The sequence below is a fragment of the Pieris brassicae genome, chromosome 5 (assembly GCF_905147105.1).
Source record: "Pieris brassicae chromosome 5, ilPieBrab1.1, whole genome shotgun sequence".
NCBI lineage: Eukaryota > Metazoa > Arthropoda > Insecta > Lepidoptera > Pieridae > Pieris > Pieris brassicae.
Window position 1 is genome coordinate 18,825,711 of NC_059669.1, and position 25,974 is coordinate 18,851,684.

Sequence of the window (25,974 nt, forward strand, 5' to 3'; positions counted from 1 at the left end):
ATAATACACTAACTTTATCGATTTATATCAACTTAACGAACTAAAACACAGCTTTTCGACTGTAAATATATTTTTGATCTGTTTTCAGTGATGTAGGCTTGGTAACTTAGTAAACCTTTTTGTACTTATTTTCATTTTCTCATCATTTGCGTAAGGCAATGTAAGTCATACAAACCGTTTTCATCTTGAAATTCATCCAATCTCGCCAGACAGGAGTCTGCGCGCTTGCTCAATCGATACAGCCTCCGATCCAGTCTACCCGCGGCCGTAGAAGCCTTCACGCGCCATTTTTTACACTTTATTATATGGAACTGTTTTTTTAACAACTTTATTAGAGGTTTTTACGTAATAAATACTCCGGAAATATATCTGGAGATGGCACACTGCTGAGGGTAAGTTCTATGTTGTATTCTTTGATATGCGAATTTTCAGTTTTAATTGAAAGTAATTTAAACCTCTAAAGGTTGAAAAAAGGAAAGAATATGTATATGTATATCCCTTTATGTAAGGAGCAAGTTTAAAGTAAAAATATTATTTTTGACTTTTTTTATCTTAGTGTATTTATTTAATTATTCTAGTTCAATGTTATAAACACAAACAAGAGTAGTGCTTTTATACAAAAACTTTATACTCGTTCATTGATTATTGCGGCATTTATAATTAGTCTAAAAATAACGTGTTTTCGTAGACGGATTTTTTAGCGCCATCTAGTGAGATAAATGTTGGGTGGGCCTCGCCCATTGAAATTGCAATGTACGCAAGTGCAAGGAGATGCAGTTTTTTGTGGCAAAACTTGTTAGAGGATATCAATGGGAAATCAAAGTATTATTACATTATATTAAATTTTAACAGTTTCATTATTCGGGTTTTATAACAAGTCTTATAAAATAAAAAAATTCTAGGTGTACTTTTCTATTATGTATGCATGATTTAAATATATTAGTACTAAATAACTAAATTAGATGTATTAAAAATGTTATCTTTTGATTACAAACGTTTTACATGGCGTCGCAGTGGCTAGATCATTGTGGATAATGAGAAATAACTATAAATTTAGTAGCCTTATTCATCTAAGCCATATAAGTACAAATCTGATACATTAGTAATTATTGTGAACACCCGACAGTTTTCATAAATTTAATATTCCTTCATCACTTAATTACTTTATTTCTTCTTAACCTACGATTTGTACTGGGCTAACTTTGTTAACATTCAGAATGTATTTTTAAGTTGGGAGTATTTTATATAATTTTAATTTTTCTAAGTACTCTCATAAGAAGAGAGACAAGTTAATCTAGGAAAGCTTTCTGTCAAAGGATTTTATTATCCCTTTATATACCATGTAAATTCTGGGAGCTTTGTCATAGATTTGATTTAATTCCGGGGTGTAGTTCGCAGCCAGGAGCCGCAGCCATAATTCCCGGAAATAGACCTCAGTTTTATTTTATAATCTGGGGACTTTGTGCATCCTCCAGCTGAAAACCCCTGCCTTTTGCGGGGCGTGTCTTGTAAATTACCCCCTCTTTTGACACGCCCACTTCGCCATCCTTGCACTCCACAGGTAGTATTGATTATCAATAAAACCCAGGACTATTCTAGGACCTAGGCTTAGTTAAATTTTTCAAACAGTTTTACCTATCTACAACTGTATACGCATAATTCAAATATGGTATTAAGAGACTATAGAAATTTTACTTTGAACATATATCTTATGAAATATACTTGTCGGGCAAAAGCGAGACAAAAACCATTATTACGCGTTGGCTTCACAAAGACGTTGTCTTAAACATGTATATGTATGTTACGCTTATTGCAAATTACAGAAATTCTGGTTTACAAAAACTTTGACAACAAGTTATTCTCATATAATTTTAATTAAAAAACTGTCATTCACATTTCATTCATGAACAAATACAGAATTTCACCCCAATTATACTTGTTAAACATTATTTTTAGCGGCAGCTCGTTACGGGCGTAAACAAGGCTTTGAACAGCATGCATTGTGCTACTACTTGACCGGAATACCGCTTTTGTTCTAAACTTTTGTCTATGCCGGTATTTGGATTATGGATTGATATTTAAACGTTACGATGATTTAATTTTACAAAGTTTTTTTATAAAATTTCAATGTGAAAGCATTTTATTTTTAAATATTTCTAAAGATTTCATTGAATTGTTTTATTGGTCCTTTTTCTTTAGTTTTTTTTTATATCTCTTCGTGTATGTTACATATACGTTATTTTTACATATATGCTATATGCTTAACACATTCTTTTTTAAATTATTCTCACACATTCACACTCGGTGTGTGCAAGTTGGAAAGCTTTTATAAATAAATAAATAAAGATTATATAAGAAAATCTTTTATTTTTTTATAGTGCGTTGCTTTTGTTTTACGAGTATCGAAAGGGCGGACTATAACGTTCATGTAGTCCGACTCTTGACCGGGGTGGAGTTATTATTCTGACGAGAACTGAAATATTCCAGTGGGAAATTAGCTTGCTCTGCAGATATTGAAGTATCTATTTGGTCCTTTGTCTACTGTGAAATAAAAATTCGAGTATTACGACATTTTACTGACATACAAAATCTCACCCAGATTAAAAATAGATAGCCGTGTTAAAAATATACTAAAATAAAGAGAAAATTTTACAATTCGTTACTAAATATCATATTTACCTCATACCTCCATTAAGAATGACGTTAGTCTACTGTTTAAGATGGCGTCTTTGCACCAATGTGTGAAACCAATGTGTGAAATCCAATAAAACAGATGGGTAATTGCGTCTGCCCTATCCTTGTTAAAGCATTAATATATTTAAAAATATATTTCATGAGAATGGTAAAAACGTTTATAAAATATTCACAAGATATATTTTTTTATTATATAAGGCTTTTAATAGAATTGATTACAAAAATAGTACCAATAATTTCATTATGCAAATAACTGCTGCGGGAAAATGGAAATGTGTTATTTATCACCAATGCAATGAATATCCAGTACGTGTGATATTAATGCCATTAGGCACATTTAGAAGTTCTAGACTGCCATTTTAAAACCATTTCCCGCGTAAAAGGTTCTGTCAAAGTGACATTTGTTTCCGATATAAGGTCATCGCGCAAGCGACGGAATGCGCAAATGCAGTTTTATGTGTTGGCTCTCAGTACTCAGAAGTCGGGGTACTGACTACTCAGTTCTATTTCGGCTGTCAGCAGTAGCAGACTGCTGTGTGAAATAAATAATAATTGCGGTATAATAAATTACCAGTGTCTAGTTGAATTAAAGCATTTATTTTGGTTGACATTTAGTACTTTGGTGAATTTCGTGTTCTCAATTTACTTCACTTTATATTACATAAATTGTGCAGCGCGAGTGAAATTGTTTTCTAAGTTTAGACAGGAATTTAAAAGGTTTGGATTTGTAAAGTTTTATAATTTGTTTATTATTAAAATACAATACTTTGAAGTTAAGATTTTCGCTGTCTTAACATATTTATTTGAAGATATTATTTTCACAGCTAGGCAGGATTTTAAAAACAACTATTTAGTTAACAACAATATTGGCGTATATCCAAATAAATGACAGACACACGAGAAGAATTAATTTTAAAAAAGGCTCCTTTTACTCGTGTTCAATGCTAATCCTCTTATTTAACATCGTGTCTGCATTTTAGTTGACTTTTTTATTTGTATTTGGTATTTTTATACACTTTTAAAATTACATTAAAAAATCTACATTTTAAATTCAATAATGGCTATTATTTTTTGTCGACCATCAATTATATCCTGCATATTAAAGGGTATAATCTACTATTACGTAGCCTGATCGTAGCAAGTTGCTCGTAAAGGTACTACAATGCAGCTGCTACGAATTTCGCTCAAACTCCCTCTAGATGTCCGATAATTCATTAGATTATTATAAGAATTTAACGCATATGAAAGGAATCCAATTGGTTTAAGCGAAATATATGTGTTAAGTGATATATAAGACCTAATTAATATACGAGTACTTGTCAAAGCGTGCTTGGTATAAGTGCTCGTGTAGAACACGGGCTAGCAATTAGCCACTCAAGAGCTAATTCAACTTCTTTGCATAATTGCTTGCTAAGTACGTTGTTAACTTAATTGACAGGATTACTTTGAACTTTTTAACTAAAACAAAAGAGGGTTAATAATATAGTGGTCATGTCTGTGTATAGTTTCACTGATTGTGTTTAAAAACGCTCGTGCTAGCTATGTATTTTATTAAGTATGTATGTATTATTATGTATTTTTATAATGTGAAATATATTAATTTTTAATTAAAACTCTGGATTATATTTATGCATAGGCAACAATACGTCATTTAGGTTTTACATAAAGTAATAATTACTGTAATATTAAGAAAACTTGGGAGTGGCAGACTACCAAATTGCTGGCAGCGATTCATCGCTGTAATTTGGTGATATACTTTGTGAGAAAGGAACCTGAAAAAGAGCTCTAGAGTCAATGATACACCAGGCATACTTTCTGAATAATCGTACTTGTACAACTATTAACCGAGATTTGTCTCTCTATAAGGATTAGATTTCCATGTTTGACACTTTCTTTAATTATTATTTTGAACTATTTGTCCATACAATTAAAATAAATAAATATGTGTAATTAAATGTTGTTTCAGGGAGAGGATGGACTACTCTCGGCCAATATGTGCCCTCCTTGCTCTAGTAGTTTTCTACTTATCACACCTCGCACAGTAAGTAACATCTTCCGAAGTCGTATTTCCTAAAGCTCATATTATAATGCAAATTTCATTTTTTTCTTAAAGAATAAGATTGATGTAAGGCACATCACCATACTACATTGTAAATTTCTTCGTAATCCTGGTTTATACTATGTATTGTTTATATTTTTAACACGCATTATGTTACCATTAATTCTCTTTGTCTAATTCATTCTTTGTCTAAATATTAATTCACTAGGCATATAATAAATCAAATTCATTCAACACGTGGTTATTAGTACACTGCATATTAAAATTTACTACTTAATGTACGTTTACAGGGATAGAGTTGTGCTCACCACGTTTCTGCTTCAAGTCTTGAGTTATTTAGAATAAATGTCAGATTAAAAATCTTAATTGATCAAAGACAATCCTAGCAGTAGATAGTGAAAGTAAAAGATAAATAATAAAAACTTCACAATAATCAAAAATAAAAATTCAGCTAATTTAATTAAAATATTGTGCTAAATTAGTTATAGAAATATTTTATAATTTTATTAAATATAAATATTTATCCATCATATGTTTACGTATAAAGTAAATAATATTTAATTCCAGTCTTATAATTTATGTTCATACGTATTATACTTAGTAGACAGGAATGTCACAGCATTTGCCAAATAAATAGTTTGTGTGCGCATAATTATGAAAGTAATATTAGTGATAATATTTATAGTTACTGGCTTTAATGGAATTTATTCTCAATAAAACGCAATACTTAAACAGCAACTTAGCACAGATAATGATAATTCAGACAAAAACATTATTTTTTATTTAAAATTTATTATTCATTTGTTTAAGATTGAATATATCATCGAATGATTATAACATTTTATTAAATTGATAGCTATTTTTATATATAATGTAATGATAGAAAAAATTAACTAATCCAGTTAGCTAAAGTAAAAAAAAACCTCAAAGAATCAATTTTGGTTCAGACTAGCTTTTATCATACAAATAGAAAATCTATGAATAGCAAAGAATGCCGAGAGTGAGTATACAACTGCCAACACCGTACAATATCTTTGCACTTACATATGTCAGATCTAGAGTCACGTGTAACATATTATTTTTACATTATTTTTCAAGAATTTTTATGTAACTGTAACTGTGTTACACCATACTTTGTAATCAGCATACTGAAATAACTGAAGTCATTGTTATTCAGCCATAAAGCGTTTAAGATCGTATAGAAACTCGATATAGAAAAGTTTCGTACTGTTTGATTTTACGCCTTAATGGTTAAGTTTAATCAAATGTTTAATACCAGATGCACGAATGCGAAGATAAACTTCAGGGAGAAAGAAAAACAAATTCTGGACCAGATTCTAGGTCCAGGGAGATACGACGCTCGAATCAGACCTTCCGGTATCAATGGCACTGGTTAGTAATATACTTCTTTTTATTTATAGAAAAGTCTTGTCTGAGAATTTGTTTTTTTCGGCAAAAAGTTTTGATATATTTTGGTACAATTCTTAATTCAAAGCACGAAACTACGTTGGAAAATGTGTTTTTAATTCTTTAAAGAACAAAATTTGATAATGTATAATTACTCATTGTTGGAAATTTTTGACAATGACAGGGGTAATAAATCATAATTTCACGCTCTAAGACCTAATGATAATGGAATGCAAAGACAATACAATTTGGAAATACATTTTTAAATATAATTAATGTATCGTTCGAAGCTTTAATAAGGCTTTCATCCTCAGGCTTTATTATAACACGGGCTAAACCTGTGAGGCTATTGACATTTCATGGCCTAATGATATAATCGTTATCACGACTAAATTGTTTATTAACCCGTCTAATTTCTACAAATCTATACAATCAATAAGTGTGGTTTCCTTCGATTTTTACAGTATATGTTGTTCTAAATATTTATGACATTAGTCTCTGACTACTCCGACAGATGGACCCGCCGTAGTAAATATAAACCTGTTCGTCAGAAGTATAACAACTATAAGCGACATTAAGATGGTTAGTAACAACAAAGGTGACGAAGATCTTTGTTAAATAGTTATAAATCTCATTTTGTTGTCGCTCCTTAGGACAATGAAGTGAGATCAAGTGTTAGTGTATCTCTTACCATGGGGACGTTATTAATACTAGTGAGAGAAGTGAATGAGAGAACGAGAGAAACAAAAGACTATTGTATGCGCAAACATCTGTTACTGTTATTTTTAACACTATGGTAAGGGAAAATTAATTCCGTACGCCATTTTGAATCCCTTTGCTTAAATTAAAACTTTTTCGACTTCCAAGACATAGAAAAGTATTATAGTTATGTCTAGAAAGTCGTTGAATGAAAGCTCATATTACGGCCCGGTGGTTTTTTTTTCTTTTTTCTTTTCTTTGGGTGCGGGCGTGGGTATGATTTACTAAATGATTTTTTTCAGCTTTGTTATTGTATATGTAATTGTAATTCAAATAAGAAAGGGATCGATAATGTTTTACTTACAACCATAGTTTGTTAACCATTTGAAAAATCAATACCATGTCACGATATTTTTCATTTGATTTGCTACAAAAATTATATGGCAACTAGATATTGGTCTAACCGTATTTAGATGAGACGATAAAGGTAATTATTATAATTGTAGTAATTTTAAACGAATTAAAGTGAAACTATAAATGTTAATGTTTTTACGGTTTTTTGTGAAAGATAGGCTATGCTTATTATTATTTTTATATACGAGTAAATTTTAAATCTGTAATGATGTTTAGCGCTATTGAATCAATTAAGAAAAATGTACACAAATTCGTATTAACAAGTTGAGAGGTGAAGATTTATGATCATAATTTTAATCGTCCGTAATTATGCCTAAGGAGTTAGGTTTTTCAGGTTTTAAGGTGAGTACGACACGTCATCGCCGCGAGATATATAAAATACTTAATCCCTTAGGGTTTAGTTTCTTTTGTATATATTATCAACCGTATATTTTGCTTGGTACTTAGATGGGCCAGCCGTTGTGAGCGTCAATATATTTGTCCGAAGTATATCAAAAATCGATGACGTCACGATGGTAAGTCGACTGGACTAGATTAAGCACTATGAGATAACTATTTTCCTTAAAGCGGTTGTTCGATTCTTCCTAACAAGTCAAATGAATGGGCAATTCACTCCGCAACGAAGGAGAGTTTTACCCGGTCGTGTTTTCTTTAATTATTTTTTTCATGTTCCTCTTTGGTGTTGACGACCAAAATCGTTTTTCGCGCGCGGTGATCGGTCGTTGCTTTAAAGCTGGTGTCATCATAGTCATGAAAGGTGAAGCTAGATGTACGAACATTCCATATAGTCTGGCTCATTTCTGGAACTAGACAAATTATCATATAGAATCATACATTAGAATTTTATCATCTCGACATCAAGAATCATGACTGTGTCATCGATTCGCTGGAAAAGGCTAATTATTTAAATGATTTTTTTTCTGTCGTTAAGGCGATGCGCCAACGTTTGTACACGTCAACATGTTTCTACGATCCATCAGCAAAATAGATGATTACAAGATGGTGAGTGAGGCTGCACTAAGGCACAAGCCGAGACTATTTCACGACACTTTTATTAAGCAAAGTTTCGTTATTGGATACGTGTGAAGCTTTGTTTATAGACTTGGCTGTTCTCAAATAACTGTCAAATTGCACACTGCTACGTTAACGCTAACAATTGGATGTCTGTTTTGTATTCTTTTGTTTGATTTCTGTTTTACCCTTTTGTTGCCTCAAATCTTCAATCAGCCCTTTTTTAAATGATTGCGGCGCCGCGGTCCCCTTTTCGACTTAACATTTTTATTTACTTCCTGTACATACACAATTAAACTGTTGAAATAGTAGCACAACGTATAGCACTAGGTACAGTACATATAATTGGCACACATGGCTTAGGTCAGGGGGGTATCCGCGGCCCGCACATTTTCTTCACCTCATATTATAATTTCATCATGCTTTATTTGTCATGCATTAACGATTATGATCGTAAAAACTATTTTGGTCGTGTACGTTGATTGTGATTTTTGATATTGTCTTGTTCATGTGAATTTGTGTTGTAAAGAATTTGGGTTTAACGCGCCCGCACTCGCCTTTGGTGCTTACGGTGGTTGACCACCCGACCGCAATATGTGACCCCCGCCATAAGGCTAGATGTACTATACTGTAGCTCTAGTTGTACCGGCCATGCCTGCTAAGCATTCCTTCATCGAATGCTGTGGTGAGTTCTAACTTATTGCTTCCGTAGTTGACACCGAGCATGCCGTGCCTGATATCGATATGAATGAATATAGATTTATATTTTTATCTTAATCTATTTATATCGATATTTCACTTTAAATTAGCTTTTGGAAGTCTAAGTGTCTACTTTATACTATGTACATACTTATCAAGGTATATATGGAATATACTACTCTGTGAGATAATTTTGTTTGCTTTTTTCTTTTTAAATTTATTGTATACATTTAGGTATTTATAAGAAAAAATAAACAGTTATAAGGCAATGGTTTTTTCGATTTTTTTATCCAGAACTAGGTAGGCTCGTCACTGTGGCTATTCTAGAAGTTTGATATAATATAGATGCGTAGTTTAGACATTCGTAAAGAAAAATATGTGATCTTAATTTAACATTCGTTTTTATGTAATTTATATAAACACATTTTTAAACAAATCTGGAACTCAATTTAAATTGGTAAACAAATTATTATCATAATAGATATTTAGGGTTTACACATGAACTAGGGTTTACCTCTTATAGAGTTGCATGACGTCTTGTTAATCTCAATAGGGCATTTACTCATTCTGCGACTGATAAATCGATAACTTTTACCAGGTATGTTTTACTTTAATCAGGCGTTTATGCCTAACAAATATTCGGTGTTGTGATTTTAATAGGACTAGTTGTTTTCCATACATTTATTTTATAGATACATATTTGTTTGTTCTATAATCTACTGCACAGCTAGATTTCGAACTCACGACTTCAGGGTCTTATATTACAATCATTATTATTAAATTAACCAATTCACACCACGTAAGTACAAGATAAAAAAAAACTTTTGTAAAACAGACTATAAAACACTAAACACATAGATTTAGTCAAGCAAGTGGTTGTTCGAATGAATTCATAGTCATAGATAAATATTAATAGAACTGTTTATAAGGGAAATATTTACATTGAGTATCGCCCCACACGAAGCGTGGGCGGTAATATGTCTTGATAGTAGCATTTGGCAAACAGCCAATATAGTAATCATTCATAATAATGCCGCATCAATCAATGTCCACCTAATATTTGTTAACTTTCAAGTTAATTTTTTTGGTCTTCCGGTCCTGATTTTAGGGTGTTGTTTGATGAAACTAATATTTTGAAAGCATAATTTTTTCTTTTGCTAATCCAATACTCTCGGTGACACACATGAAACAATTGTTTGACCATTAAGAGAACTCTTGTATCCTTATACGTATGAAAATAATGAATAACTGATCATAATCGTGTCTTTCACTTAAAAGGACTCGTAGCATTGTGCTACAATATGCTACGAAGATTCAAGATTAATTATTCTGTGTTACCAGAACAAATAATTATTGTAAACATCAATAAATACCGGTATGCGGGATTCAAGCAGTCGGGGGCGTTTACTTATATTATATTAAATTCTGGGGTATTGCACAGAATATAAAAAGGTCCTAATAGTTGTAATGTTTTTTTAATAAAATTTTAATGTCTCTTATCGATGTTAAGCGCTAAGTATTATTTTCGTACGTCAACATCAATACAATCTTACCAACATTTTTAAGTTCCGAAAACGAAATATAAAATCCAAAAGCTAATTTAAAAACTTTGCAGCTTATAACATGCCTTATTTCTATTATTATAACATAGCAATTTAACAAGACTATTAATATTGCAGAGTCTCTTTTTCTATTACGATTTCCAGAATTATCTAACGCCGCTTTTAATAATTTAAATTTTAAGCCACGCTATGCTATAAAGCTTATAAAATAATAATCTTAATATTTATTGCTAACAATTGCTTTTAATAAAAGAATAAAATTCCAATATACTGTTTATATATATTTGTTTAAAACTATTGTCTACTTATTATTTATGGCATGCGCAGTTGGTTGCATTCACATCGATCAACCACCGACATTTTTATCAACAATAACACAGTCTGTATTTAATGACGTCCAAAAAAATATTAGTTGCCAAGTTGTAGCAAAGATTTGATAAAAAAACGTGACAGTGACCGGTTATTCGAAATTCGAAAAATAGATTCGTATATCTGTTGTATAAAAAAACATCAGAATAATAGAATATAAAAACTCTCTGGTTTGAATGCACCAATTAATAGCGTAACATCTGCCACAGAAACGACTTGAATTGTAAACGCGAGCGCTTGAGGAAAATATGGTACTTTTCAAGAAAATCTACTAATATTAAACTGTCAATGTGTTTAAGTAATTGAAGATTTATTCGTAATGCTAGTATAGGAAAGGCTGATCCTGATTTGTCCTTGTATCTTTAATATATGGAATACGCTTTTTTCTTCAAGTTTTTTTTGCGTCTGTTTTCTTTTGTAACTGACAACCTGAGGTTCGATACCCGTATTGACTGTTAATTTTTTGTCTCAATTGAGTCGTTTCGGTGCAGAGGTTTTGATGTAAGCTTTTTCGTTAAAAAAAATTCATTTGACTTGCTGTTTTGATGTCGAAGGCAGTAATTTAATGTTGAATGTAATATATACCTTCGACATCATTGTATGTGTGTTACTGTGTTTGCTCTACACGAACAATAAGTTATCACTTAAGAACACGTATTGTTAGTACATTTAGTTTAGGGTTGCCAATTATAGTAACTATTAACTATTTAAACTTTTTTATAAAACTATTTCGTGAATTAGATTATCATTTATTTTATATCATCAAAGATGTTTTGTAAAATAAAGGATATTCTATACTTAAGTACAGTCTTTATAAATCCTGACTCTATAAACTCTTGTCGAATTATGTGCTCCCAATGGGAGTCGACTAAAAAATATTTTTTAGTACATTTCCTTCTTCTTAAATTAGATGCGCGTACTACACACTAAAATACATATACTTCTTTGACTATGTATCTTAAAATAAAAGCTAGATTCAATTTGGCAACCCTATTTAAGTCTCATAAAGGCACATTAAACTATAGATTGCTGAACCAAAGCTTCATAGAACTTGTAACTTTGATTTATAAAAAAATATTATATAAAAATTAAAATTTCCTTTTTTTAAAGAACTGACTTGAATGTATGTACCTTATATTAAACCTACTTATTGTTTTAAAATATTTAGAGCAGTATTTTTGTGATATTACTTAAAATAGACTTCGGGTTATTTACCCGAAGTCGACTCTACTTCGAATGCCATAATCTATTATTACTCATAAAACATCAAATATGGACCATTCATCCGTCAGTTCAGTCCTTATGAATCTCGTTAAATTTTGCAAATATATACATATGACATATTTATTAACTATATATAGTACGGATACAGCAGGGTAATAATGTTAAACGATGTCCAGTATCGTTAGATTCTAATTGGTCAACAGCATCTCTCGTCCAACGGCGTACAAACATCAAGATTTGCTATGATTTTACATCAGTTTGTCAAATCATAATCGTACGGTTTCGTCCTTCGTCTTTTGATTTACATAGTGTATCTTATAAATGTTATTTTAAAATTATCAGCGTAATATATATAAAATACTGCTAAAGGACACATAAAAACGACAAATTCAAGTCGGTTTAAAGACCGATTAAAACTTTTCTCGATAAAAATTATGTTACCTTAGGGATAATAATAAAATTTTAAACCAACTTTACGTTTTTAGGAATACTCTGTTCAGCTGACGTTCAGAGAACAATGGCTGGACGAGAGACTGAAGTTCAATAATTTGGGAGGTAAGTATTATACAGAGAACATACATTGTCTTTGGTAATATTGTAGATAATTAAGTTATAATCACCATTTATAACTGTTGTCTATGAATAAATAAACAAAGCTCGAAATAACCGACCCTAAGTTTAATACCAGTCGGCAAACTCACGCAATGCGTTCGTAAAAAGCTTTTAAAGTTTCAAAATAAACTTTACCCTTTACCCGGTGTCTCGGAGGGAGTTAATGTTATGACTATGAACTATACACATTTTGATAATGTTAGAAAAAAACTACAGTTTTTCCGTTTAGGTATTTGCTATATTATATATTATTAATGAACGGACTGTCAGTTATTAGATAACTTAACTTAATGAAGAATATAATATTTGATATGCAATTGTCGCGATCCTACCATGACTGCTATTGTTATATGAATACAAATCACAGTGGATATAAGCATGATTTAGATTGTATTATTCTGTAAAATAAATATATAATAAAAAAATGGTGTATAAATGTGTGTGGTATTTAAAAATTTATACATTTTCATTTTCAGGACGTCTAAAATACCTTACACTAACCGAAGCGAACAGAGTATGGATGCCTGACCTCTTCTTCTCCAACGAGAAGGAGGGTCACTTCCATAACATCATCATGCCAAACGTGTACATCAGAATATTCCCCAATGGCAATGTACTATACAGCATCCGTATCTCTCTGACGCTGTCCTGTCCGATGAACCTGAAGTTGTACCCACTGGATAAGCAGACCTGCTCGCTGAGGATGGCTAGCTGTAAGTTTTAATATTTTTATACACGTTTTATAAAAACAGCTTTCCACTAATTTGAAGTCGTTCAAACCCCACAGAGGAGGTAATAATAAAAAAGTATACTTACCTACATGGTAAAATTAAAAATAATACAGGATTGATAGAAAACTAAAACAAATTTAAGTAGTTTTAACTTTATTTTAGTTTACTGGATGGAAGCTTTTCCTCGCTTTATTGTGATAATATTTGTTCATTTATTATGCTTATTCTATTATATTACGTAAATGTAAAATACCCACTGTAAATAATTACATTAAATACTATTTGTAATAAAGCACATTTTCAATAATATTAGAAAAACATTGACAATTTTTATAAAACGAGACGAGAATGTATGGGATTTTGGCATACGGGAGACATAGTACGTGCTAAGTCTAGTTTCTAAATCTTACGCTAAATTACGCAAATGTAGTTTTATCTAAAAATTATTTGAGTTGGCAGAAAGAACCGAATCAGTAATTAAAATTAGAACAGTATAATGAGAAAACACAGATTAACATTGTCTTTTATCAACTGTTATATTTTTGCCAAGAGTTACCACACATTAGATTTAGCGAAAGATAAAATAACAGTATCGCTACCGAGCGTTTGGTTAATGTAAACAGGGGCCGGTTATTTTTGTAAAGGTAAACGTTTTTACCGTCTTGACATATTTACTGCAATTTCCTCACGAAAATGTGAATTAAAAATGGTATTGCTAATGGATGTACGATATTAATAAAAATACTATATCAATTGATTACCATCATAGTTTAAATAAACCTATGAGCAATGTAAGAAATGAAAATAGAAGGAAATATATCTGATAGAGTCAGAACAAAAACACAAGATTTAATATTATTTCATTTAAAAAATAAACTTTCCTTTTTTGACTTTTTTTGACATTTTCATTCGAGGTGTTAAGGAGTCCACTTGGTATATTAAACTTTAAACGACACCTGCAACTACAACGTTTGTAAATTATGGATTCGTATTTAATTCGTTACATTTGATATAAAAGCACGATAAAAAGCGTACCATGAATTAAGTTTTATTACTCCTGATTACAATAATTGTAAATTATTCACAACACGATGAGATTTTAATAGAAAAATATATAATATTCTTTATATTGTTATCAAAATATACAAGCTGTCTTATACGTCATAAGTAAGGTTGTTTAACCCCACAAAATTAAGAAAATTTACATATTATTAAGATTACAAAACCTAACTAAAGTAAAGCAGCTGGTAAAACGATAGAAACGTACTCGCGAGCCCTCTGGCATTGACAGTGGGCGGTATCACTATCATCAGGACGATGTACTCAAAATTATTATTGTATTCAACTGTCTTGAAAAAAAACCATATATAACGGTATCGTTATAAACTATATTTAATTTATATAATTGACCCGCCTTCGTCAGTGTAACGTGATAACGCATGTGGCGTATTAGGGTCTGGGATCGTACAGACGGCTGAAGCGAAGAAATGAGCGTTGCCTATAGGGAACGCCAAACGAACCATATCATTTATAATCATGTTGATTTTTATATTGATTTACAGACGGCTGGACGACAGATGATCTCGTGTTCCTGTGGAAGGAAGGTGACCCAGTCCAGGTTGTGAAAAACCTTCATCTGCCTCGCTTTACCCTCGAGAAATTTTTAACTGATTATTGTAACAGTAAAACTAATACAGGTGATTGTTTTTTTTTTGTCAACCAACTCTAAAGCATTCCTATAAGTTTAACATATTGGTATTAGAAACGGATAAATCGTTGTAAATTTTATCTTGAAGTTTTCATATAATCCAAATATCTTTAGAAGTTATTTGAATATTTAAGATCTATTAAAAATCCTATTCTTAATAAAAGATACCAGAATCCAAGTTAGTACATATTAAAATTTACTATTTAATATCAAGCGAAATAAGTGGTAGTGGTAGTTTTCCAATATAAATAAAAATATATATAATAATCATCTAAATATATATCCTACATACATTGTAAAGTGAAATAATTAATATTTCAGGCGAATACAGTTGCTTGAAAGTGGATCTTCTTTTTAAGAGAGAGTTCAGTTACTACCTCATTCAGATCTATATACCTTGCTGCATGTTAGTAATCGTCTCCTGGGTGTCTTTCTGGCTCGACCAAGGAGCTGTCCCGGCGAGAGTCTCATTGGGTAAGATAAATTTTCTTGCATAAACCGTAAAGTTGCATTTTGATCCGTTTTTCCCTCAATTAGTCTTATATTCTATTTTATTAAATATATCTAGCAGCAGTTTCTCGTTAGATGGTGGCCATGTTTTTCTATATATTACCGTTTTTAACAGGAGTAACGACACTTCTAACTATGGCCACTCAGTCGTCTGGAATCAACGCGTCGCTCCCTCCAGTCTCTTACACAAAGGCCATCGATGTCTGGACCGGAGTATGCCTCACGTTTGTATTTGGAGCCTTACTTGAGTTCGCTCTGGTGAACTATGCATCTCGCTCTGACATGCACCGGGAGAACATGAAGAAAACGAGACGGGAGATGGAGGCAGCTGCAAGTATGGATGCGGCCTCTGATCTCCTTGACACAGATAGTAACACAACGTTTGCAATGGTGAGCCGCATTTAGTTTAACCATCTGGGATCAAAGCAGATTTAGACCCGAAAGCATGTCCTATTTTATTTCTATTTGGACAATTTATTTTGCATGTCTTAAAGTACTCAGTTAACAGTTATACTCTTTGATCCCATGAGATAGATGCTTCTTATTTTGGTATTTTGAAGGATACATAGGTTTGGGTTCATGTAGTTAGAATCAATTTTATTATATAGGTTTGGAAATTGGTGAATGACTGTATTTCATTGTATTTGGTAGAATGTGTTATCAATAGTTTGTAACTTATAGCTTTCCAGGCTTTCTGGAATTATATTAAATTAGTAAGTATTTTATTTGACGCAATACACTATTGACCACGTAAAACATACGAAACATCAATTCATGACATTGAAAATCTCACCTTACAAATAAATATTTTCTAAATTTGAAAACCAAATCTGGCCTTTAAATACCAAAGGAAGTAGCATTCGTATCGTAGAGAGTGTAATATTACTGTCGTGCCTGACTCTCTGCAACTGACAGAAACCGCTGATGCGCGGCACCAACGACAAGATGCGGCAATGTGAGATCCACATGACTCCGCCAAAGAAGAATTGCTGTAGAATCTGGATGTCCAAGTTCCCGACGCGCTCTAAGAGGATAGACGTGATCTCGCGTATAACTTTCCCGTTAGTTTTTGCGCTCTTCAACTTGGCCTATTGGTAAGTGTTTTAGGTGCTAAGTAGACTGTTATTCACTTGATCTGTATCAGATACAGGATTCTCGGGGACACATGAGTATGCATTTTCGACGATACCTTGGTTGAAATAGACCAGTGTTTAAACCACAAAATCATTGCGCAAGATTATTATTCGTTTTTTATGGCATTGCATTCATCTATCGTGAATGAAAATGTTATGAAAAGGTCAAACAAAGCTCAGGCATACATAATCATAAAACAATCTCTTAATCGAGAAACATTTATTTAATTCCATTGTAATTCTTTAAATAAATTTACACAGACAATAGACAAGACTACGCTACTTCTATATCTTATCTATATCTTTCATTTTGACTACACTACCTTCCAGGTCGACCTACCTATTCCGCGACGAGGAGGAACAAAAGTGATTCTCGCGTTCAAGTGGCGAATTAGGGCAGGCGATGAAGCTGACCGCCGCCGTGCTTGCGCCCTACGTCTTATTCGTGCTCGCCTACCTGTGCTGCCTGCGACGACCCACCGCGTCTGCTCGCGTGCGCGTGCGCAGGCATCGAATATAGTCAATGAAACGTTGAGATTCCGATTCTCACATTAAATTAAAAGGCTTTCGGTTACATAACACGTGTCAATCACTAACTAACTGCTCAAAACATCTGGTGTACGTTACAATTTTTTAGAACTTGAATCACAACAATTGTTCAATTAAATAATACTGTAAAGGTATCAGATTATAAAAATATCAGTTTCTGAATTAAAAAGCCTTGTTAGTTACACAACCATAATTCATAAATAACTTATAAGAGATACGGAAACTTCCATTCACTAGCTCTCGTGCATTTCACAAAAGCGCTTAAAACTATCCGAATGTAAAAAATAATCATTAATAAATTATTTAGATATATTTAATTTCTCTAAATTAAATTAATTTTTCTAGATAAAAATGTGTCAAGTGATACTTTAAGCTTTCTTGATTTGAACACTACAGAGAGCATTGCACCTACTCAAAATTTTGTTGTTTCATTGGTCATAATCATTACACATCACGAAATAACTAAATTGAGACTATGACAAAATTGAGACCTTAGTCATTGCGCCTCTTTATATTGCCCGAATTATTCAATTGAAAGGATGAAATTCAAAGTGACACAATGGAAATTTTAGAATTGCCATCATCTTTCATAATAAATTTAATTACTGTGCAAGACCAATGTCAAATTAACTAAAATATTCTAGTCTGCAAATATGGATAAAACATAAGACTTGGATCAAAATACCTTAGCGTTGTAGCCTACATGCAAGCACTAGATTTTACCAATTATATTATACACGCATGTAAATTAAAATTAACTAAAGATATTCTTCAATTGTAAACTTCATATCTCCGTAGAGTAGTTTTTTAACATACATCTACATATGTGCTTGAATAACTTATCTTGGATCTCGTAATATTTTGGGCATTCTTAGATATTTTTATCTATAAAATTTTCAAATTTCGTCATTTTTCACCCGACATTTCGTGCGTTCTATTTTGGCTGTGACTATTATGTATCCGAAACAATGCTTTCATTTACATTAGATCATCCAGGTAGACACAATGAAGACAAATCCAAGAGCACTGCGGCTGTAAGCTTGAGGAAGGTCGTTTGTTTTATTAAGATTTTGATATTTTTTACTAAAATACCCTTGGCGTAGTGTATGTTCGGTGAGATGTAAAGTAAGGTAAGTGTATAATAATAACTCATCACATACCATGGAAAAATCCTTTTCACATAATTACCACGAACTAACGAAACAAATATCTAAACGTTATTCATGTAACTGTTTAAAGGATTTTTTCAAATCTACCAAATAGAAAAAACACTAAAAAATTATTGATGTACCTTTACAAAGTAATTATCAGCAATATTTTAGATATAGATTATAGTTTTCAATTCGAATCAGTAACGATGTGACAATGCAAACATCACGCACACAATAACTGATTTAACTTTGTAGTATCCGTAGATTAAACGGGAGTTAATTACCTGTAATTAAGACTATTAATCTTAGATGATTCTAAGAAAGCAAACTTAGATGATAAAATAAAGGAATTTATGAAATAAACGTTAATTGTAGCTTAGATTTAGTGGGGTTAAAAACATTATCTTTTTAATGTTTATTTTACGGTTGAAGATAGACATAAAGCCTCCCATAGACAAAGAATATAATTGTGCTATTGTATTCCACAGTACTGCTCAAGGTAACAGATTATGTATATTAAAGCTACATTTTACATTACGGTTTTGTGACATAAAAAATAGTAAAAATATGGTAGTAAAATTAACTTCTTTGAAGTCAACAATTTCAATCAAACGTTCGTAATTAATTCGTCACAATTTAATCGTATAACTCTCGACGCATTTTTTTAAAAGATAGACGATTCGGCTCAATAAATGTTCATTTAAAGAGATAATGTTTTTACGATAAAGTAGGTATTTATGTATATAACTGGCCTACTCTACACCTGTGTCGCTCAGTGTATATAGATAATATTAATTAATCTAAGCTTCTATCTGTTATTTTATCACTCATTTCTCCGAATGTAAATAAAATTGTCTTTATATTGGATATTATAATCATCGCATATACATTCTGGCAAAAAGTATCGGGAAAGAATGATTTGTTTACGGATTCCAATTCCATTTTGTTAGTTTAGCGCAACTATTTCTGTTTAGCTAAATCATATCTAGTGTGTATCGTCATAATAGATACAAACATCGAAAAAAACATGTTTTCTTAAATTTTGCATCTTGCGTAATTTTTCAATTTTGGATTTCTATAAGTTTTCAATTTGCCAATAGAATTTTTTCGGAGGTCCTGGTAATGTTATAATCACGTGATGATAAGTAGTACAACGCAGTACTGATATTAACAGCACGTAAGTGAAGAAAACCCTCTTTTGATTGATTGAGAGATAGCCACTGAACTTTCTATCTCACAAGTCGATACGTTCCATTAAAATTATCATTTTGGTATGAAACGCCTCTCGGCTAGATGTTGCGCCACCTAACATAATAAGCCTTCGCACGAAGCCCTCATCATGATCTTTTTACTCGAACCTCAACAAAAACCATCTAGCAGCTACCTTATTTACTAGATATGGCTCCAGTCAATTCCTTTCTTTTTATAAAACTCAAATTACCAATATGGCACTAACCACGTGACGTCGACTGACGTCGTGTCGTTAATCGTTTGAGGAGGAGTTTAGTTTAAAGGCGAAGACATTTTGTGTATTTATATTCATCGTTTCCTAGTACTTTCGTTACATAGACAGTTACTAGGTTTAAAAACGAATGTATAGAATTTTTAAAATACACGCAAAATGAATAATTATGGTATATCCTTTAGTCCACTAACATTATTGTAAAATTTTGTCTATTTAAATATGTTAATATTAATAGTGAAAAGGAAAACGGTTTCAACTATATAATTGGCAAGACGTTAATTAAAAATACGCTAACGTAAAATGTGAGATTCACCTTCGAATACAAGGAATAAAAACGTTTTAAAATCATTGTTAACATAGGTTTCCTTAACTTCTTAAACGCATTATTTGTATTTGCAACGTCTAAATAATGTTATATACATGCAACTACTATCTATAAATTTCAACAACATTAAAAATACGTCATAGAGTTCTATGTAGTCCTACATCTCCGTATTGGGGCGGAGCAGAATACATTCCCCAATACCATGTCGGAAGAGATGGGTGTCGTAAGAGGCGACTAAATCCGACCGGTGGGAGGGTAAGGAACCCGCCTGGCTAGCTACCACCCCCTGATGCTGCATCAGGAGTGCCAGAAGGCCATATCAGACCTCGACAAAGTAATCGATTGGGTGATTGATCTGATCAATCATCAAATCGTGGCTCGAAATGTTGAGGACTGATGATCGGCTCAGGTGTGAACGACCACGCGGGCAGCATTTGATCCAATGCACTAATCTTTTGATTTGATTTAGTTGTTTATTTAACGTTTTCGAAGTGCCTTTGCCTTTTTTTAGACAATGTTAATATTTTTTTTAGAAATAGACATTGGATTTGGAAGAAGTATATTGTTGGTTAGGTTTCAGTACAAAATTTTAATGTAGATAGGTAGCATCTTAGTTTAAGATCTCCAGTCGAAAATGGACGTTACCTCTTAAAATACGACTTGTGATGCGTCGTCCCCTTGCTTCTATATTGTTAATAGTTAGAGTGTGCCTTTATTTTGTTTTATTTAGATATTTCATGCATTTAAAAGACTTATAAAGTCTTTAAGATACGTGAAATATCTTCTGTGGGTGACAAATCGTCTAGTTGCATTGTAAGAGCATCTTAAGTTAGTTTATTCATTTGTTTAATGATTTGGTTAAAATTACTTTCATATTGTTGTATAAGATACTTTATTTTCCAATTTCGACTGGCTATCGGCCATCATCAGTAGGTTACACCATTCACAACATCTATAGACAAATAACTTCAAATAATCATAATGTAGACCCGAAAAATAGTTAAGTCTAGTTGTAATAAAATAATGTTAAAATCCCAATTACACAAATGTATAGAAATCATCCGCCTAGAATTGTGTAATATAATATTTATACTATACATTTCTCAGAGTTCTATACATTTAGGTAAATAGTATTTTAAATTTCCTTTAGTTTTCTGTTTGAGTTCTTTATTTTTACCGTTTATTGTATTTATACCCGATTATTTTTATATATTTTATTCAGATATATATTTACATTTAATATTATGATTTAATATCGATTAGTTCCTTAATTAATTTGTTTTCTTTCATTAGTTCATTCCTGAGACTAGGGGCTATCTCTAAACTGATTTTATTTCATTTTCAATTAATAAATCGAAGTACAGGAAAGCAATTGCGATTTCCTTTACTTTGATTACTATAAATAGTGTATAGGTATTATTATTAAGTATAGAAAGTAAGCTAGAAATAATTGTATATACATTCAACACATATAAGGTTAAGAATTTTAGAGAATCTACTGTGAAAAGTCTGAAAAATCCAACAATATATATATAACATTAAAGCATATATGTATATTGCAACAATGTAGTTATGAAATTCCATCTTATATACCTACGTGTTAACCGTAGTAATAAAATCGTTTTTAGTAGACGTAAATCACGATATTTATTTTAATCGAATAAAAGTATTTGCAAGTTGCATTTGTGAGTAGCATTATTTAGAAGAAATGTAAGTATAATAATATCATTAATTGAATGATTACTTCTTGAAGTACATACTTAAGTTTTAAGTAATATGACGAGGAAACGCTGTAGATAAGTCACACCTAGGATTTCTTCGGACTTTGTTTAAGGAATTTTGATTATGTTACTCTCAATTATAAAATGTTTTACTGGGGATTAATTCTACCTGCCACATATCTACTATTCTATAGAACATAACGTTAAAATTATGTCAATGACTAAAATGTATTTCACAAAAGTGGGTTCAAAATAAAACACCTTATATGCTGCGATGATTATAATATTATAAATATTTCGGTGATCGTACTACTATGTGATGATAAATTACACATTTCCGCCATTTTATTTTTAAACGTGCTCATTTTTCCGTCCTTTTTTTCTTTACATTTGTTAATTGTTGACTCTAGTTGTTTATGGTTTTTAAAATAATATTACAAAGCAAACACTTAATCGGAACTAATGTCATATTGCACTATCTACACCATTAAATCTTATATCACTGTTATATAATATATTTGTAAGCTAGATGACATATAAATAAACCACGATGTAATACAATATCATAGATTTTCGTAGACACATAATGGATTCATTACTTTAGTTACTATTCCCTATTATACATTCTTGGGCTGTGATGAAGCTAGATTAAAAAAACATCACTAATACGTCTTATACCTAAATATTGGCAACAAAAACTGGTAGGGTTATTCCTTGTCCTTAACTGGTCGTCACTCGTCAGATCGCCTAAAAATTAAATGTCAATTAGAAACCCCTTGACAACTCAAAGCGCGGGAAAAACTCTACCAATGCCACGAAGTTGCCACTTCACTATGTTTCCGCTATTAAATTAATACAATTTAAGCACTTAGATGTACTCATCAATAAATGTTTAGCTATGTTATATGGACTGTTGGAATAAGAAAAGAATGGAAGGGGTTTTAATAAAATTATACCAAACAAAATGAATGTTATTTTATATAGACCTTGCTCCAGATAAATTAACGAATTTTCTTTATTACATTATAACTCTTTGGTTATGCCACAAACACTTTTGATCTATATACTGGAAAAAAGCTCTGATAATAATTATTTGAAAATATAGATTTTTAGGTTAATATGCATTTGTAATGTGTCCTATATTTTTTTCTTCAAAATGTATACACACCGGTTTAGTGGTTTTGGTTTAAAAATATAAACAGCACGCTGCCCTATTTATAATTTTATATTTATAATATATAAATATATACTGATTTACTTGATTGTGCTAATAATGCAGACAGAACAGTGACTAAAATATAATAGGAATTAAAACAGTGGCTTACCGAAACTATTGGAACTGGTCATCCAAGTTTATTGTGATCTCGTCATCATTATCAGACCGCTTTCCCCAACCGCTGGAAAACGTGAGTTGCCCATTTGAAGCAGCAAATAGATTTGCAGCAGCAAACAGAAGAATGACAGCCGCTCGTTTGAAAAGACGTAGAGATGCCATTGTTAATTATTCAATGAATGATTTTTCGTCTTCGTTCCCGTTTTTATACAAGAAGAAGAAACCTATGAAATTAATTTAATTATCTAGTTTATTAGAAAAACTTTCCGTCACTGGGAATATAAAAGTTTTGTTAAGGAAAAAATAACCGACCGCTAGTAAAAGTGTATTAAAAACCCTCATTTTCTACAATTCTTAATATATAATACAGATTTTACTAACTATTTATTATATTATCTAGTTTTAAAAAAATCATAACGCGATTACATTTTGCTACGTTTCAATTTTGTAAATATCGTGACAGTTCCATTTTTAGCAAAATGATGTCGTGATTAAGTTTGAGAACCACCGAAACCAACAAAGCGTCTAATTATTTTCTAACTTTCCACTAGTAATATCCTGTGTCTTGGAGAAAATTAAAAAAAAAACCTAAGGCTTCTTGGTGTATAAAATGGCCGTATTTACTGTAGCACCATCATATCATCTCATCTAGTTAACCATTAGAACGCAAAATGTACAAGATTTTTTTCTTCCTATTCATCGCCGCGTGCTTATGTTTGACACAAGCACAGCTTACATTTACATCAAGTTGGGGTGGAAAACGATCTTTAGGTATGTCCTGCAGAAGCGACGAGGCTGTTGCTAAAATCTACCGAATGATTCAGGTAAGGTTAGGTCTATTCATGTTTAGAAAATTTGTTATTGGCGGATCATACGTACTGATTCAAAGCGTATTATTTTGTAGAATGTTCAGTTTGTTCTGTTTCAGTCACAATCATACCTTCTAAAACTGCCAGTAGCAACTTTATTTTATAAATAAAATTTATAAAAGTTGAAAACCCTCATTTATTTTGTTTTTTACAGCACGAAGCAGAGCGACTACTTATGTGTCAAAAACCCTGAAAGCTGAAACTCTCGCTAAATTTCACAAGACGATAAAGCATTTGTATGAAGGAAATTACATATTTAGTTTCTCATGTTTTCACCATTTATAAGTGTAACTTTGTTATTAATGAATAAAAATTTGATGTAACCATTTGGATTTAAGTAAATAATACCTAACCACTTTTGTGTGTACCTAAGTTGGTACGACACGCGTAACTCGGAGGTTTTATTTTTTTATTAGTTAGTTTATCAGCGTAAAAATGATTTTTCGTTCGTTTTGCTAAAACTCGAAAATGGCGGGACTGATTTAGGGACCGGGACCTAAATATGATCTTAAAATATTAACCGTGAGAAAAGTGAATAACTAGCGGACCCGACAGACGTTGCCCTGTCTTAACTATGAATATTAATTTCAAATTGGTATAATTAACGAAAAAAATATTTCAGAAACAAAGTGTTTATTATTCTAATGCTTTATGATATACATTATAACAACATTCTTTGTAGTTTCTGGCGCGTTTTTGTTCGTATTCCGACACGGGATCAGGCGACACATACATATATAGGCGACAGGATTTTCAAGATTATTACCACACACAATAAGCAACTGTAATTATTGTACTTTAGATAGAAGCATTTGTTTAAGTCGTTATTCAATTTTTTTACGTCCTCTTTGCTGCATTCATGCTGGCAATGTTATGTCAAACCCACTGATTTTTTTTATTATTATTGTAATTGTAACAAAACTCAGGATTACTTAATATGGTGGTTAAATTTTCCAATTTTCCGCACACTTTTCAAAAATTTGCTCTCATAAGAACCTTCTCCTGACAATAACAAACACAACAAAATTAGTTCAGCCGTTCACGCGTGATGCCGTGACCAAGGTAAATATATATAGATAATTAAAGAAAAGTGCAAATATCTTTTTAGCCTTTTTAAATATTTTAACACAAATATACGTAGATGATACGAAGTTCACCAGGAACGCTTTCTCGCTGAAGACATGTTTTGTGATTCTATGTTTGTTATAGTACATATGCATGCACTTGCACTACAATAAATGACAATTACGGTAAAAAAATATTTGTACGTGAAAAGAGAATAACAAAATGTTAAATTACTTATTAAAAAGAAAGTTAAATTATCTCTTAACACGGATTAGGTTTTTAGTATCCTAAGCTAGCTTAATCATTTTTTTATGGACTACCAAACTTTAAGATACACACAAATCGAAAAGGCTATATGAATATATAGATGAGCAACTGCTTACGGACGAAAGAATTTAGCATAGTATAAATAAATAGTAAGGATATAAAATAAATTTAGCCTCTGCTAGTATACTATTCGGAAAATGCCAGAGCTTTTAAATCACGTAACAATTTAAATTGTGTGGAGGTCAAATCTGAAGGCGTGGGTTACCAGGAAAGTAGTTGTGTGTACCAGGAAATTAGAGTGGATAAACCTGGCGTTCGGCCCTTACGTTATTCAAAATATCGACAGGAAAAAACCTACCCACGCAAGCCCTTTCCGTGGTCTACAATGCCCCTGCTC

General features: G+C 31.7%; 1 protein-coding gene across 9 annotated transcripts; it reads left to right on the plus strand.

Moving 5' to 3' along the window:
- The first annotated feature begins 268 nt into the window (after positions 1 to 268).
- Positions 269 to 24,569, plus strand: LOC123710466 (glutamate-gated chloride channel). Of its 9 annotated transcripts, none has more exons than XM_045662374.1 (13): positions 3,174 to 3,411; positions 4,661 to 4,735; positions 6,033 to 6,145; positions 8,205 to 8,275; positions 12,624 to 12,693; positions 13,227 to 13,463; positions 15,044 to 15,178; positions 15,511 to 15,663; positions 15,815 to 16,089; positions 16,615 to 16,793; positions 17,163 to 22,032; positions 24,103 to 24,200; positions 24,400 to 24,426. In XM_045662374.1, the coding sequence occupies exons 2-11, from the start codon at positions 4,668 to 4,670 to the stop codon at positions 17,200 to 17,202; spliced, it is 1,341 nt and encodes a 446-aa protein (XP_045518330.1). In that variant the 5' UTR covers positions 3,174 to 3,411; positions 4,661 to 4,667; the 3' UTR covers positions 17,203 to 22,032; positions 24,103 to 24,200; positions 24,400 to 24,426. The 9 variants fall into 9 exon arrangements, with proteins under 9 accessions (XP_045518328.1, XP_045518330.1, XP_045518329.1 ...); XM_045662373.1 differs by having other exon boundaries at positions 24,108 to 24,200; XM_045662372.1 differs by lacking the exons at positions 3,174 to 3,411; positions 24,103 to 24,200 and adding an exon at positions 269 to 392 and having other exon boundaries at positions 24,400 to 24,569.
- Positions 24,570 to 25,974: the final 1,405 nt, after the last annotated feature.